Here is a 16,762-nt window from a genome sequence, read left to right on the forward strand (position 1 = left end):
AAAATGCAACACAGTTGTGTAATGAATATTGGTTTCACATTTTGGCAATTTCGGTGAGCAATTTTGGAGGGGAGGGGTTGAAATATTACCATCAGCCCCAGTGTTAAACTGGTACTTGATTTGTTGATGTTGCAAGGATGAAAATATAAGTCGACCTCAGTGGAATTTGAACTCAGAACATAAAGACAGTCAAAACACTGCTCAGCGTTTTGCTTGGCATGCTAACAATTCTGCCAGGTGACCACCTTAAAAATGTTACACAGCTATGAAATAAATATTAAAAACAAATTTTGATATATCTTGGGTGGGTCATCATACCAATAATAAGCACACACACACACACACACACATCGGCTCTGTTTCATTTCTTTTATTGCTATTAGTCAATTGGTTAAATGTTTAACTATTTCCCTCAACTGCTAGGGTGTGACACTTTTTCACTTTTGTCGGGTCTTCTCAAGCACAGCATATCTCCAAAAGTCTCGGTCACTAGTCATTGTCTCGGTGAGGCCTAATGTTTGAAGGTTGTGCTTCACCACCTCATCCCAGGTCTTCTTGAGTCTACCTCTTCCACAGGTTCCCTCAACTGCTAGGGTGTGACACTTCACTTTTAATTAATAAAATAATATATTATATAATATAATATATAACATAATTAGGCACGTAGCTCCTCAGAAGGTGCATGGCTCAGTAGTTAGATCGTGAGGTTGTGAGTTCAATTCCCAAACTGGGCTGCATGTTGTATTCTTGAGCAAGACACTTTATTTCACATCACTCCAGTTTACTCAGCTGTAGAAATGAGTTGCAATGTCACTGGTGCCAAGCTGTATCGGCCCCTTTGCCTTTGCCCTGGATAGCATCAGTGGCATGGAGAGGAGGAGGCTGATATGCATGGGTGACTGCTGGTCTTCCATAAACAACCTTGCCTAGACTTGTGTAACTTTCTAGGTGCAATCCCATGGTCATTCATGACCGAAGGGCGTCACCCCTTATAACTCCTCTCCATCAAGAAACCTGTTCTGTTCTGGACCCTTTTCCCATATTTTAGCCCTTTATTTCCTAATATAAAGCTGCCTCCCTTTGAACTGTAACCCTCCTCAGCTGAAGGGGATCTTAGTTGCATAGTGACCCCACAATGCTGGTGCAAGAGAAAATGCACTCAATACATTCCGTAAAGTGCTTGGTATAAGAAACTCATCCAGTTTCAGAAACATTGCTAAAGCAGATATTCGAGCGCAATGTAGTCCTGCCAACGTGGAAATGCATGGAAGGTGAATATTAAAAGATGAAGATGATGATGATGATGGCAATTGTTTAGATATTGAAATCTCATACATACCGCTTGGTTGGTTGGATTTATCAAATATTCCAATGTCCGAAAGATATCTTACATTTTTCTTGACAACAGTTGGGGCACCGACTCTAGAAGTTTTATCTACTTTAAGGACCTAAAAATATGAAGCAAAATAGTGAAATAATCTATTTTCAGAAATTAACAAAAAAAAAAAATAATGAAAAAAATCATTAAAGTCTGATAATTTTTGAGTCTTCATTATGTACAAGCTTTGCCTTATGGTTAATACTTTGTATTTTTATTATCTTTTAAACAGTTTTATATTTAGCTTTAATCATTGCAAGGTTTTTTTATAATAATTACAGGTTTGCTTTTATTAGTTCCTATTTGATTAAAGTTTAGTGTTTCCATTAGTTACTGGTAATAGTTTAATATTAGAGCATGTAAAGGTAAAATGTAGTGATGAGTATGTAGTGTTTTTATTATTAACTTTTGGATTATGAAATAATGTATTTCACTCATAATTAATTAATATTATTTGTTAGATTAAATTCAATTGTGTTTGTTTTGTTTTGGAAAGAATTGAATATAAAGCTTTCACTTTTATATCAGTAACTATGGAAGACTGGTGAGGTTATTATTTGTATGGACTTAAAGATTGGTCGCTATTTAGTTAGATAATTTAGGTTTAATATTAATTTTATTTACTGATACTGGTGTACTTAGGGTTTATGTGTTTCTTTGTTGTAGTTTAATTATAAAGTCAGCGTTTAATCCTGCCTAGAATTAGATTGAATGAATGTGGTTATAAATCTTTAACTTCTATACTATGGAAGGCTGGAGGGAATACTTTTTGCATGACTTAAAGGAAAGGTTGCTTTTTAGTTATATAATTTAGGAGTTGGTTATAGATTTACATATTGAATTTATTTACTGATACAATTGTACATAGGGTAAATGTGTTTCTTGTTGTAGTTTAATTAATAGTTAATATTTAATCCTTCCTAGAATTAAGATGTTGGTGATTTGTTAGGTATGTTTGTTCCCAAACAACACTTATTTTAGGGCTATTGACACCTCCAGACTGAATGGTACTGCACAAGTGTTGAAACCATCATGATATCCTATGCGTGTGTGTATATATATATATATATATATATATATATATGGGTATCTGTGTTGGTAACTTTGTGTTTGTTCCCTCCCACCACCACCACTGCTTGATAACCAGTGTTGGTTCCATTGGTTTGTTTATGCCCCTGTAACTTAGCAGTTCAGCAAATGAGACCAATAGAATGGGTACCAGACTAAAACCTTAAGTGCTAGTGTTGATTTATTCAACTGAATTCTTTAAGGTGGTGCTCCAGCATGGCCACAGTCCAATGACTGAATCAAGTAAAAGATATTTCAACTGTAAATACGAGTGTCAACAAACCTGGTTTAGATTTCTGTCCACCCAATAGACATCGTTATTAAAAACTGAGATCCCATAAGGTTTAGGTAGATTTGTCCGAATATAAACTCGATTTCCACCACTGAAGGAAATGCGCTGTAAACAAGACAAGAAAAAAAGAAACAAAAACAAATATTTACTGTAAAAACACAAATAAAGCTGTTTAATTTTTTTGTTTTTTTTTAAATTTTGATCCAGGATCACAGAAGTATCAGGAACAGATATGAGATTATATCATCTGCAGAACTTTAACATAAGGCATCAATGTTATCAATAACATAAGGCAAGATCCCCTTCAGCTGAGGAGGGCTGTGGTTTAAAGGGAGGCAGCTTTATGTCAGGAAATACTGGGCTAAAATATGAAAGAAGGATCCAGAACAGAACAGGTTTCTTGGTGGAGAGGAGCTATGGGCCTAATTATATTATATATCATTTTATTTTATTAATTGCTGGCAGGGACACAGTATTTTGTTTTACAACCACAATATCAGGGCCTATATAAGACCCATAGAGTCCTTAAGCACTTAAAAGATTCTGGTGTCCCCATATATATCAATGTAAGTCAAAATATAAACAATAATAAACCATAAAATGAATTTTATTTATTCTGTTGTTGTAGCAATTTTTTCAGCTGACTGTGTTCAGTTCTCCATGGAATTAACAACCTTCACCAAACGGAATGGTATTCATGAAATAAATGAAACTAAAGCAATAACAGAGCTGGAATCTTAAGTGGTGTATTTTGCTTACTATGTTAAATTTGTGAGACCGGTGCCAGCGAGAGGTAAAAAGCACCCACTACAGTCTTAGAGTGGTTGGTGCTAGGAAGGGCATCCAGCTGTAGAAACCAAGCCAAAATCAGGCTGGGACTTGGTACAGCTCATTGGCTTACCAGTTCCAGTCAAACCATCTAACCCATGCCTGCATGGAAAATGGATGCTGAACGATGATGATGATGCCACTTTTGGAATCCAGCTTGGAAATTTTTCCTGTGAGTTGAGGAACTTCTGCGATTCACTCTTGATCTCAAAAACAATGTTAAAACGACAATCTTTGAGCTGCATTTTCATCTTGGGGAAGAAATGGAAGACCACAGGGGCCAAATCTGGTGAATAGGGCAGGTGCAGAAGCAAAACCATGTTGTTTTTTTTTATTTTGGTGATAAACTCATGAGTGAGGAGAACTCAGTGACAGGATGCATTACTGTCATGAAGAATCTAATTCTTTGTGCTCCACAGATCTGGTTCCTTTTGCCAAATGTTCTCCCTCAAAATGCTTCAAAACATCACTGTAGCACTCCTGATTGATGGTCTGGCTCTGGGGATGAATTCTTGATGCACGAGACCATGGATGTCGAAAAAAAGCAATGAGCATGCTCATCATTGAGCTGTGGCTCTGTTCTGCTTTCTTCAGTGGTGGAGATGAAAGGTTCTTCCATTGCTGCTTCATCTTAGGAATGTTCCTGTAGACTCAACTCACATCACCAGTGATGATCCTCGACATGAAGGATGGGTCATCAGCAGAAGGATGGGTCATCAGCAGAATGATGACAGAGATTTTGACAGACTTTGAAGAGATATTCTTTCTGGTCAGAGTCCAACAAGTGGGAGTTAAATTTCACAAAAACATGCCGTATGTACAATTCAGATGTTTTAGATACTTTTTGATACTATCTCATATATATGTATATATATATATATATATATATATATATATATATATATATATATGTGTGTGTGTGTGTGTGTGTGTGTGTAGATATACCAGGTAGAAGGCCCTGCTCAGTATGTAGAAAAGGAGTAGGTAGTAACTCTATAAGATGTACCCGGTGCAAGCTATGGACACATAAGAGGTGCAGCAACATCAAAGGCAGGTTAACTAGGAAGTTGGTTTTTGTTTGTGGCAGATGTTCAGGTGCAATAAAGACTGTAAACAAACAGGAAACAACTTCTATCTCATTCCAGGGTAAAAAACTAGAGGTAGTCGATAGCTTCCGCTATCTGGGAGACCAAGTTAGTAGTGGGGGTGGGTGCGCTGAAAGTGTAGCTGCTAGAATAAGAATAGCCTGGGCAAAGTTTAGAGAGCTCTTACCCCTGCTGGCGACAAAGGGACTCTCACTCAGAGTAAAAGGCAGACTGTATGACGCATGCGTACGAACAACCATGCTACATGGCAGTGAAACATGGGCTGTAAGTGCTGAGGACATACGTAAGCTCGCAAGGAATGAAGCCAGTATGCTCCGTTGGATGTGTAATGTCAATGTGAATACCCGTCAGAGTGTAAGTATCTTGAGAGAAAAGCTGAACATTAGAAGCATCAGTTGTGGTGTGCAAGAGAGACGATTGCGCTGGTATGGACATGTGGTGAGAATGGATGAGGATAGCTGCGTGAAAAAGTGCCACACCCTAACAGTTGAGGGAAGCCGTGGAAGAGGTAGGCCCAGGAAGACCTGGGCTGAGGTGGTGAGGCAAGACCTTCGTACATTGGGCCTCACCGAGGCGATGACTACTGACCGAGACCTTTGGAAATGTGCTGTGCGTGAGAAGACCCGGCAAGCCAAGTAAGATCGTTGCCAGTGCCTCTGGACTGGCTTGTGCGGGTGGCACATAAAAGACACCATTTTGAGTGTGGCCGTTGCCAGTATTGCCTGACTGGCCTTCATGCAGGTGATACGTAAAAGCACCTACTACACTCTCTGAGTGGTTGGCGTTAGGAAGGGCATCCAGTTGTAGAAACTCTGCCAAATTTAGATTGGAGCCTGGTGTTGCCATCCGGTTTCACCAGTCCTCAGTCAAGTCGTCCAACCCATGCTAGCATGGAAAGCGGGCGTTAAACGATGATGATGATGATATATGTGTGTATGTGTGTATATACACCTATGTCCATACATATACATAGATGTGTATGTGTGTGTATACCAGCTTAATTTTGATTGGAGATATCTTTAAGACAATCGATATCCCATAGATCACTCTTTGAATCACAAAAGTAGAAATACAAAGCATTAATCTGGTATTAATGATTATCTGGCAAAATTCAGTATAGATTTAATGAAACTGCTGTGTTTGCTCAGATCAGGAACCAGCCATGAAAGCAAACTATCCTGCATTTTGTTATTTCTTATGGAAATGAAAGAGGATGTTGGGAAAGAATATTGGTGAACCAACACAGTATTGCATTCCTTTACATGAAAAGATATCTCAGCCATTTGATAAGAGATTGATAAGAGAAGTACCAGATTGAATTATTTCCTGAAGTTGATTTGATCAATTAAAATCCAAGGATTTTAAAAATACAGACATGCTGTATTTTTACTGAAGCCACTAAAAATACAGCATGTCTGAAAAATTTACCCTAAGAAATTTTGGCTGTATAAGGAAATTCACAGTGAGACAAATTCACTGGATGGACAATGATAATGTATTTTTTGAATAAAGAAAAACACACCAGAATGACAAAAGGTTTTATCAAATCATTAAATTGGTAAGTCTCTATTCAACATCAATCATAAAAGAAATGTTATGTGGTCATTTAAACTGAAATTACTTAGGGTGAATTTTCTTACAGCAAAAATGTTTACAGTGAAATTTTCTGTCTCCAAAAAATGGAAGAATTACCTGTATAGCATCTATAACATCATCGACCCAGTAAACATCATGTGTTTTTATGTCAACTGTGATGTCCAATGGATGACTGATTGCATTTGAGACTAGCAGGGTTCGATTGGTACCATCCAGCAGTGAACGTTCTAGTCTGGCGTTGGCTCCTCGAGATGTCCAGTAGAGGTACCTAAAAAATATATTGGCAAATATTGGTTTTGATTAAAGCAGACTACTAACTTTTTTGTTTATTTTCCTAAGGTGTGGTTTACAGAGTAAATTGCCAGAACATTCCTGATAAATGTATTCATTAACTGGAGATCAGCCCAAATGATTTTAGAAGACTAACTCGTGAGACAATGATATTGTTCAATGGAGAATCAACTAAGTTTCAGATTATTTTCCAGTGGAATGAGATGATATGACATGGCTGATGGGATGCTGACAATTCATCTAGTTTTGGTGGCAGCAAGCACAGGAGGCAAACACACACACAAACATAAATATACACATAGAAAGATAGATAGATAGATAGATAGATAGATAGAGAGAGAGAGAGAGAGAGAGAGAGAGAGAGAGAGAGAGAGAGAGAGAGAGAGAGAGAGAGACTATACACATAAAAACATAACAGTTTTCACACGCATAAACAAAGAGAGGAGTGGGCAGAGAACAAGAGAAACAGTAAATGTCTGATGAGAAATCAGTCAGAGTTGAATTAATGGTGCCAAATTGGCAGCAGTGAAACGGTGGTGCCAAAACGTTTCCTTTCCATTTCCCAAATCTTTGATAATAAAGGTCTTAGCTACACAGCTTCCAGGATTTTCTGTTCCTTAGTGTTTTGGATCCTTCATCGCCACCACTACCACCACCACCACCGCCGTCACCACCACCACCACCACCACCATTGAACCTTTGCTTTCCATGCTGGTCTGACAGGAACTAAGCAAAGCCAAGAGTTGTATCAGAGTGTACTGGGTGCACTGACAAACCTCCCTCAGCTGGGAGGGGGAGGGGTATTGAAGGAGATGGCGATGAGCCTGGTGATGAGAGGTAGGAAGTATGGAGGGATAGAGAGAGGTGTCTTGCCGTAGGGGAGACACACGGCAACCCCAGTAGGAAAAGAAAAGAAAGGAAAGGAGAGTGAGTTAGAGAGTGAGATAAAGAGAGTGAGAGTGAGAGAGAGATGGTGGTGGAGGTGGACATACCCCCAGGGGACAGTGGTGGGGTGGTGGTGATAATAAGTGAGGTTATATAGGGGTTTGGACTGGATGAGTGGGCCCAGTGATAGAGGTGTCTGTAGCAAATGATGGGGGAGGGGAATATAAGGGTGAGTGGGTGGGGGAAGCAGGGTATTGAGGGTGGTAGCAGATAAGCGAGATGTTAATGATGGAGAATAACAGAGGGGAGGAGAGAAGGCAGAGAAAGGAGGTGATTGGTGGAGACAGGAAGGAGGAGAAGGTAATGCAAAATGGAAGTGGTTCAAGGTGTGGGGTGGGGGGAGGAAGCAGGGTGGGATGTCGTATGTGCTTCTACATCTCTCCGATGACAGAGAAGTGATGGGTGTCAGAAGATGAAATGGGGCAGAGAGGATGGAGGCAATGCTGAGCCCTTGAGTGGAATCTTGAAAAGACATCATGTAATGGATGTAAAGGATGCAAGCAAGATTGCTCGTTTCCAGTATTCCATGAAAAGTATGTCTAGCTGTGGGGGAATATCATTTTGCTTGAAAACAGGTGAGGGTTGGCAACAGGAAGGGCATCTTTTGCTTGAACAAATTCTATCCGACCCATACAAGCATGGAAAAGTGGACATTAAGCCATGGTGATGATATAAAGTCCCTATGCTAGTGTAACAAAAAGTAACAATGAAAAACTAGTTTTAAAAGTGTGTGTTGATATTAAGGAGATTAAGGAGATTAAGTTTGCTTCTACCTTTTGATTGGATTAACAGTTAAGCCTTGCAGGTAAATAGATCTATCTTCCAAAATCACCTTTCGGTATGTGCCATTCAGGCGGCACACTTCTATAAAGGTATCACTCACTATGCTATTAACATAATAAAGATTGCCTGCAATAAAAATGAAATAAATACAGGTGAATTAATCAATGGATTTATGATTTCCAATATTAAATCCAAAATCTGAAATTAATAAAAGAAAGAGTAAAGTGTTCTTGTAACTTTCTTCAGAGAAATCCATGAACAAAGTAAATAGAATTGAAAGAAGCTTGAATTCAGACAATGCCATAAACAGATCAGGGAAATATTAATTCTAAATTAGGCAACCACTAAACAAAAGAATTTGGATAAACTTGTAACTTAGAATAGTTTTGGAGTCATTGTTGTTGTTGTTTAATCTGAAATCAGTAGTTCTCAGCTAGGGTGCATGTGACTCTTTTGAGTCCATGTGACACTTCTGAGTCCATGTAACCCTTTTGAGTCTATGTGACTCTTTTGAGTCCATGTAATCCTTTTGAGTCCATGTAACCCTTTTGAATCCATGTGATACTTTTGAGTCCATGTGATTCTTTTGGCTCCATGTAACCCTTTTGAGTCCATGTGACTCCTTTGAGTCTATTGTTAAAGTTTATGCACAATAAATTGGTTATATTTCTAAAATACAAAATATTTATTTCTTTATTGCCCACAAGGGGTTAAACATAGAAGTGACAAACAAGAACAAACAAAGGGATTAAGTTGATTACATTGGCCCAGTGCGTAACTGGTACTTATTTAATCGACCCCAAAAGGATGAAAGGCAAAGTCACCCTCGGCGGAATTTGAACTCAGAGAGTAACAGCAGACGAAATACTGCTAAGCAATTCGCCCAGCATGCTAACAATTCTGCCAGCTTGCTGCTTTCTAAAATACACAAAATATTTTTAAAAAACATTTTTTATACAATTCCTAAAAATAGTTAATCATAAAAATACAACAGGATTTTTTTTAAACATCAAATGGCTATGGGGTCTGGCAGAATAAAATACAAATCAAAGGGGTCCATAGACAAAATATGGTTGAAAACCTCTGGCCTAGATCATCCTTGATTCACAGGTTCTCTGATCAAATGTATTCCAACAATGAGTGATATGGTAACCAGCTCTTAGGAGAATGCTAAATATACATCACTAAAATCATCACACCTGAGTGTATGTATGTATGTATGTATGTATGTATGTATGTCAGAGTTCAGTTTTATTTCAAGATTTCTTGCCAATAGATCTAACCTAGATCCAGTGTTCCTTCATTGGAATTTCAATACCAACAACAAAGCATTTTTGTATCTTGGTATATATATGTATTCTCATGCTCATATATATGTATGCATATATGTATGTATGTATGTATGTATGTATGTCATTGTTCAGTTTTATTTTAAGATTTCTTGCCAATAGAGAACGAACCGGTTTCTAACCTAGATCCAAGGCTCCTTCATTGAAATTTCAACATCAACAACAGGGTATTTTTGTTTTTGTTTGTATGTATGTATATGTGCAAATTTGTATGTTTTGTTTTATGTTTGTATTCTCATGCAATTAGTTGCATGTCTACACATGCTCGTATATATTTAAACCTGGAAAGTTTTACAGATTTTTACAGGTCCAGTGATGGATTGGATCTGTAGTCTTCGAATTAGGTTTCTCCTGTCTGGTTGAAGGGGTTTTGTCTTCTTAGAAAGATATGCCCCCATTTGTTACATGTTCATTTTGGCTGTGTGCCAATATACTTGGGCTAATTCACATCAAGACCCTTACTAACAACTCTCCTCAACTACTCACGATTGTTAGGATTTTATTTGAATTCCTCCCTCCAATTGAGCACTGCTTTCCCGCCATAATAAGTGATCTTGCGTGCAGCCCTTCAATCTCTGTATGTATGTGCATGTGTGTGTGTGTGTGTGTGTGTGTGTTTAGGTTTATCTCTCCCCACTTCATAAACGGTGGTTCATTTATTTACCCCATACCTTGGTGGAAATTTAAATAAAGGCAAATGGAATAAGTAGCAGATTCAAAATAAGGATAATCAGCTAATCTAGCATGACTAATTCAGCTAATCCAGTGACTGGAACAAATGAAAAGAATGAAATAATAATATATGCTAGGCCAAAGCAAAGTAGAAAGTTTTAATGTTTCTACAAAGTGCACAAGGTCCTCGTGCGAAGCCATTGTCCTTAATCTTGTATTACTCATCAGCATTATTCAGCAACATCATCTGCATGAAAATCTATTAATTAATTTAATCATGTGTGATACACAAGATATATTTGTAACTTAGAATTTCTGAAAGAAAGTTTTATATTTATATGACTGAAAACATATGAAATAAAAGTCTAAAAAGAAGCATTAACATTTAGGAAAAATTTAGGAAAATGCTGTGAACCGGCAAAAGGTTAACATATTTAATGGTGTGAGTTAATTAGAAATAAGCATGGCACTTCAAAAAATGATATTAGCTTAATAACCAATTTTTTTCTTATCCTTTTGGAAAGAATAGTAGACAGCTCCAAACATGGTTTGGTCTTAGTTGTAGAATCTTCACCATAACTGCCAAACTACTTGATGTAAATTTGACATTGGGCATTGGTGTTTACAGTTCCAACATGGGATTTTTCTCATCCCAAATGCAGAAACTGAGCAATAGCTAAGATGGACATAAAACATGTAATGAAATCAATGACTTAAAATAAATGTATAACCACAAGTAACAAAAGACTATAGAGAGATACTTACCTGCAATCCAATCTACTGCAATGCCCCTTACAAAAAGACGTCCACCATCTGATTGGAGCAAAAACTGAAAATCAGAGCCATTCTGTCTCCTTCTACAAAGGTTCATGTATCTCCCAAATTGTGCTACATAGTAAATGTATTTTTCCTCCACCAGGACATCAATGTAGCTTATATAGTGAACTATAGTTGCAAAAGACAGAATGATTTATAAATACATGGCATGCTACAAGTTATATGATTTAATAGAGAATATTCTGGGTGGATTATTTACACGTGGAGGAAATGAATCATTGCAACTTCCATGATTTTCCCTCAGAGAATCAATCACACGGTTGGAAAGAAAACTGATTCAATCAGTAAGAATTATTTTGTTGGAGTTTACTTTTACAATATTCAATTTTATTGAACTGTCCTTCAATCACACTTTAGCTGGAATTTTCAGAGTTTTGCAAATTTGTATTCTACTCATGGGTATTCATATATGTATGTATATAAACTATATGTGTATATAACTACTCTGTGTGTAGTGACTTCATTTGTCTCATGGTCACATAGTAGAATTCAAGCACTTGGCTATAGTAATCTTCAATGAATTTTGTACTTCTTGGACAAGCAAAATGCAAGGTGGGCAGGTAGTGTGTTATGTAATATGGGATGTCATAAATACTTCGTCTGTAATCGTAAAAAAGCATTTAAACATTTTATACTATATCTAAATGAGTTTTACTTTTTTCTGTTCATTATTGGTGCAGGATAATTTATGATATGATATTTTTCTGTCAAACATAAAATGCACTGTGTAAGATAAGTCTATTGACATTACACAGACTATGTAAATCAATCATTTTTATCAGATGTGCTTTGAGGAAGATATAGTATCTTTTAAGTGATGTTGTTTGAAAAGCTTGTGTTTAAATAGTCTGCTCTTAATATAATTATCTGTTGTGCTGATGTCAAACAAATTATTGATGTTATTTTTTTTTCAGTTGTAAGGAAAAAGAAACGGAAAATGGTAAAAGAATTTTCAAGAAACAAAATAAGTTTTACAACCTCCACCAACTGGCACCATAGCATCATTTTGGTTTTCAGCATCAAAAGAAAATCCACGAACTCCATAGCGCATTCCTAATACGTAAAAGGATGATACAACTGAAAGAAAGATGAAATAATAAACAATCAGTAAATCAGATTGTGTGTTAATTAATAACCAGCCCCTGACTGAGAACTTCAGTTTTGTTATGGTTTACCTTTTACTTGTTTCGGTCTTTAGACTGTGGCCATACTGGGGCACAACCTTGAAGAATTTTAATTGAATGAATCATTTCCAGCATTTATATTTCTTTTAAGCTTGATACTTATTCTATCAGTCTCTCTTGCCAAACTGCTAAGTTATGGAAATGTAAACACACCAATATCAGTTGTTAATGTGTGTGTGTGTGTGTGTGTGTGTGTTTGTATGTGTGTGTGTGTGTGTGTGTATATATATATATATATATATGGGAGGATATACAAAAAATAACAACAGACGAGGACAGGTGGTGTAAATAACAAAAGTATATATTAGTATGACGCTCGGGAATACGGAAAGTCTTTGACGTTTCGAGCTACGCTCTTCAACATATATATACACATATATACATATTGTCACCTGACTGGCTCCCTGTGCTGGTGGCACGTAAAAAGTACCCACTACACTCTTGGAGTGGTTGGCGTTAGGAAGGGCATCCAGCTGTAGAAACTTTGCCAGATCAGATTGGAGCCTGGTGCAGCCTCCTGGCTCACCAGTCCTCAGTCAAACTGTCCAACCCATGCCAGCATGGAAAGCAGACATGAAACGATGATGATGATGATGATGATATATATATATATATATATATATATATATATATATATATAAATGAGTAACAGTAGACATACTGGTGCCAATCCATTATGGCAGTTTCTGACAACTCCGTTAATTGATTATTGAAAACATTACCTCATTGTAAAGAAACCGGTGGGGGGGGGGTGAAGTGGAGGTGGGGGGTGGAGTGAAAATAAAAAGAAATTACAGTTGTTTCTTACTTGTGCATTGATTGTTTGAATTCAGCTTGAAGCCTATTGCACAGTCACATTTGTGGGTATTAGTTCCTGTTGGCAAACACAGTTGTTCGCAGTTGCCATAGTTACTGTCTGCACAGTTTGTTGTTTGAGCTGCAATAAAAAAAAAATGTATATAATAATTTAGAGAATATCTGTTAAAGTTTGCTATGATTTGATTAAAGGAAATTTTGCTGTAAACATTTTTGTTGTAAGAAAATTCACCTGAAGAAAATTTCATTTTAAAGGACCTCATCATATTTCTTTTATGATTTATGTTGAATAAAGACTTGCTTAATTAATGCTTTTATAAAAATCTTTTTTATTTTAAAAATTGCTGATATAACACACTTTTCTTTTGTCTTGCAAGTATTTGGTGACCCTGTCCTAACATTGGGCTACAACAAATAGCCTTAGATGCTAAGAACCCTCCTATTGGGCAACAAGTAACCTTAGATACCAAGAACCCTACTAAGTATCCTAGCTGTCCCTAATAACATTGTTCTCTGGAGCTGTACTAAATTGGGTTTTGTGCCTATTTCCTCTAGCCATCTGTTCAGATCTTTAGGGATAGTTCCCAATGCACTTATAACTATTGGGATACATTTTACTTTCACTTTCCATTGTCTCTGTAATTCAAGAGCTACATCCTGGTACTTTGTTATTTTTTTCTATACTTCTCAAGTTAATGTTTTCATTATTATTGTGTGAGAGAGCAGCGCATGCCATCAATAACACTGGGGTACAACTATACGAAGCCCATTATACCCATCATGACTACCTGTCTGATAAGGGTACACCAGGCATATGCATCACAACCATATGTGTGTGACATGGTGATCCCATACCAATATTAACAGCACACGACCTTGCAGGTGGAGCCCAGTTAGAATTTTCTTCAGGTCGAGTATCCCATCTCACTCAAGAGGTCAAGAAGTCAAATGGTCAAGAGGTCCCATGTTTCCAGAGGTGAATTATTCTAATCCCAAAGAATTCCTCTCAACACATGGCTATGATCAGTGGTGGACTGGGTCTAAATAAATATTGGTTGCCAGGAGACTAAGGGGACCACCCACAATTAGAATGCTATCATTTCTTACTTTTTTTTTATTATTTTTTTTTAAGAGTATTCTTTTCAACTGTCTACAAACACAGCCAGGCTGAAATAATTAATGCATTCTTCCAGGAACGAATAAAAAATTTTCAAACTTGAGGGGATGGGCCCCTTAGATACTAACATGGGCCCCCATATATGGATTCTAATGGCTCAGGGGCCCATTTGCCATCGGGGAAGCTAGCAACTTGGCCAGTCCACCACCGGCTATGATGCTCTCTCACTACTTCTACTCATGATTAGAGATGCACTTATCATCAGCCACCAAAGGACATGCTCAGCTGGTTAAGGTCAAACAACTGACAAGCAAATCTGTGGTATTCAGCTGAATATTTGCTGTATTTTATATTCAGACAAAACAATGTATATGATAACACTTCCATTCAGTTAAGATCAGAAGCCATGAGAGCCACTGCTCGGTACTGCATCAGGGCATTATTATTATTATTATTATTATTATTATTATTATTATTATTATTATTATTATTATTATTAAGGCTCTGAGTTGGTAGAATTGTTAGCATGTTGAGCAAAATTCTAAGCATTATTTCTTCCATCTTTATGTTCTGAGCTTAATTTCCTCCAAGGTTGACTTTGCCCTTCATTCTTTCAGGGTTGATAAAATAAGCATCGTTTGAGCACTGGGGGTCGATGTAATTGAAGAGTTCTTTCCAAGGCCTTGCAGTAAATCATTAGTAATTCTAGTTAGCCCTTCTTTTCCCAGAACATTGGCCTTCTCAAATGCCCTCCCAGCTTATATCTTTTCCGATAGGGGTTGACTAACAGAAGTCTTAGAGGAAAATTAATGGCATCAATATCACTGGTCTTGGAGGATCTCCAGAAGTGACAGACACCTCTTCTAGATTCAACAGATAATACATATATGTGTGTGTGTATGTGTGTGAGACATGTCTTTATGGTTGGTAATTTCACTTTGCAACCGTGTGGTTTTCAGCAGTGGGGTTGATGTAATTGACTAGTTCTTTCTCCAAAATTTCAGGCCTTGTGCCTAGAGTAGAAAGAATTAGTATTAATATTATTACTATCTTCTTAAATGAAAAGATGAAGAATGAAAAGGAAAGCAAAATGACTATAAAAATGAAGGGACTTCTCCACTTACGATATTTGTTCCAGATATAGACCACTCTTAAGGTTCCTAGATAAGCAACATTGGTTTTCATTGTAGAGCTGCCATAATTTAATGCTGACAAAGACACATAACTCAATGTTTCCATATCTTTCTGACAATAATAAAGATATCCTTTATACACAGCAATACCAGTTACAAAGTTAAGGCCATTGAGTATCACTTCACGTTCACTTCTCAGGATGTCATATTTTTCTATCTGCAGGGAAATATATAAACACAACAAACTTCAACAAAATTGATAAATATCAAAAATTCGGTAATTTCTCATTTCATACTCATATTTCTTCATCTTCTTTCCAGCTAGTACTACTCATCCAGTACATTCCAGCTAGTACTACTCATCCACTACTTTCCAGCTAGTACTACTCATCCACTACTTTCCAGCTAGTACTACTCATTCACTACTTTCCAGCTAGTACTACTCATCCACTACTTTCCAGCTAGTACTACTCATCCAGTACATTCCAGCTAGTACTACTCATCCACTACTTTCCAGCTAGTACTACTCATCCACTACTTTCCAGCTAGTACTACTCATCCAGTACATTCCAGCTAGTACTACTCATCCACTACTTTCCAGCTAGTACTACTCATCCACTACTTTCCAGCTAGTACTACTCATCCAGTACATTCCAGCTCGTACTACTCATCCACTACTTTCCAGCTAGTACTACTCATCCAGTACTTTCCAGCTAGTACTACTCATCCAGTACATTCCGGCTAGTACTACTCATCCACTATTTTCCAGCTAGTACTACTCATCCAGTACTTTCCAGCTAGTACTACTCATCCAGTACTTTCCAGCTAGTACTACTCATCCAGTACTTTCCAGCTAGTACTACTCATCCAGTACTTTCCAGCTAGTACTACTCATCCAGTACTTTCCAGCTAGTACTACTCATCCACTACTTTCCAACTAGTACTACTCATCCACTACTTTCCAGCTAGTACTACTCATCCAGTACATTCCAGCTAGTACTACTCATCCACTACTTTCCAGTTAGTACTACTCATCCACTTCTTTCCAGCTAGTACTACTCATCCAGTACTTTCCAGCTAGTACTACTCATCCAGTACATTCCAGCTAGTACTACTCATCCACTACTTTCCAGCTAGTACTACTCATCCACTACTTTCCAGCTAGTACTACTCATCCAGTACATTCCAGCTAGTACTACTCATCCACTACTTTCCAGCTAGTACTACTCATCCAGTACATTCCAGCTAGTACTACTCATCCACTACTTTCCAGCTAGTACTACTCATCCACTTCTGTCCAGCTAGTACTACTCATCCAGTACTTTCCAGCTAGTACTACTCATCCAGTACATTCCAGCTAGTACTAC

At 37.4% G+C, this 16,762-nt stretch overlaps 1 protein-coding gene across 2 annotated transcripts in view; it reads right to left on the minus strand.

The window, feature by feature from the left end:
- Nucleotides 1-16,762, minus strand: part of LOC106881999 (low-density lipoprotein receptor-related protein 2) — a 146,098-nt gene that overhangs the window by 55,933 nt on the left and 73,403 nt on the right. For both annotated transcript variants that reach the window (XM_089356328.1, XM_089356329.1), the window contains 8 exons: nucleotides 15,387-15,612; nucleotides 13,138-13,266; nucleotides 12,124-12,222; nucleotides 11,074-11,253; nucleotides 8,278-8,413; nucleotides 6,365-6,536; nucleotides 2,730-2,843; nucleotides 1,340-1,448 (listed from right to left, as the gene is read on the minus strand). In XM_089356328.1, coding sequence (XP_089212454.1) covers nucleotides 1,340-1,448; nucleotides 2,730-2,843; nucleotides 6,365-6,536; nucleotides 8,278-8,413; nucleotides 11,074-11,253; nucleotides 12,124-12,222; nucleotides 13,138-13,266; nucleotides 15,387-15,612 — 1,165 coding nt within the window. The remainder of the gene's footprint in view (nucleotides 1-1,339; nucleotides 1,449-2,729; nucleotides 2,844-6,364; nucleotides 6,537-8,277; nucleotides 8,414-11,073; nucleotides 11,254-12,123; nucleotides 12,223-13,137; nucleotides 13,267-15,386; nucleotides 15,613-16,762) is intronic.

The sequence above is a fragment of the Octopus bimaculoides genome, chromosome 8 (genome assembly GCF_046866305.1).
Source record: "Octopus bimaculoides isolate indiv1 chromosome 8, ASM4686630v1, whole genome shotgun sequence".
NCBI classification, from domain to species: Eukaryota; Metazoa; Mollusca; class Cephalopoda; order Octopoda; family Octopodidae; genus Octopus; species Octopus bimaculoides.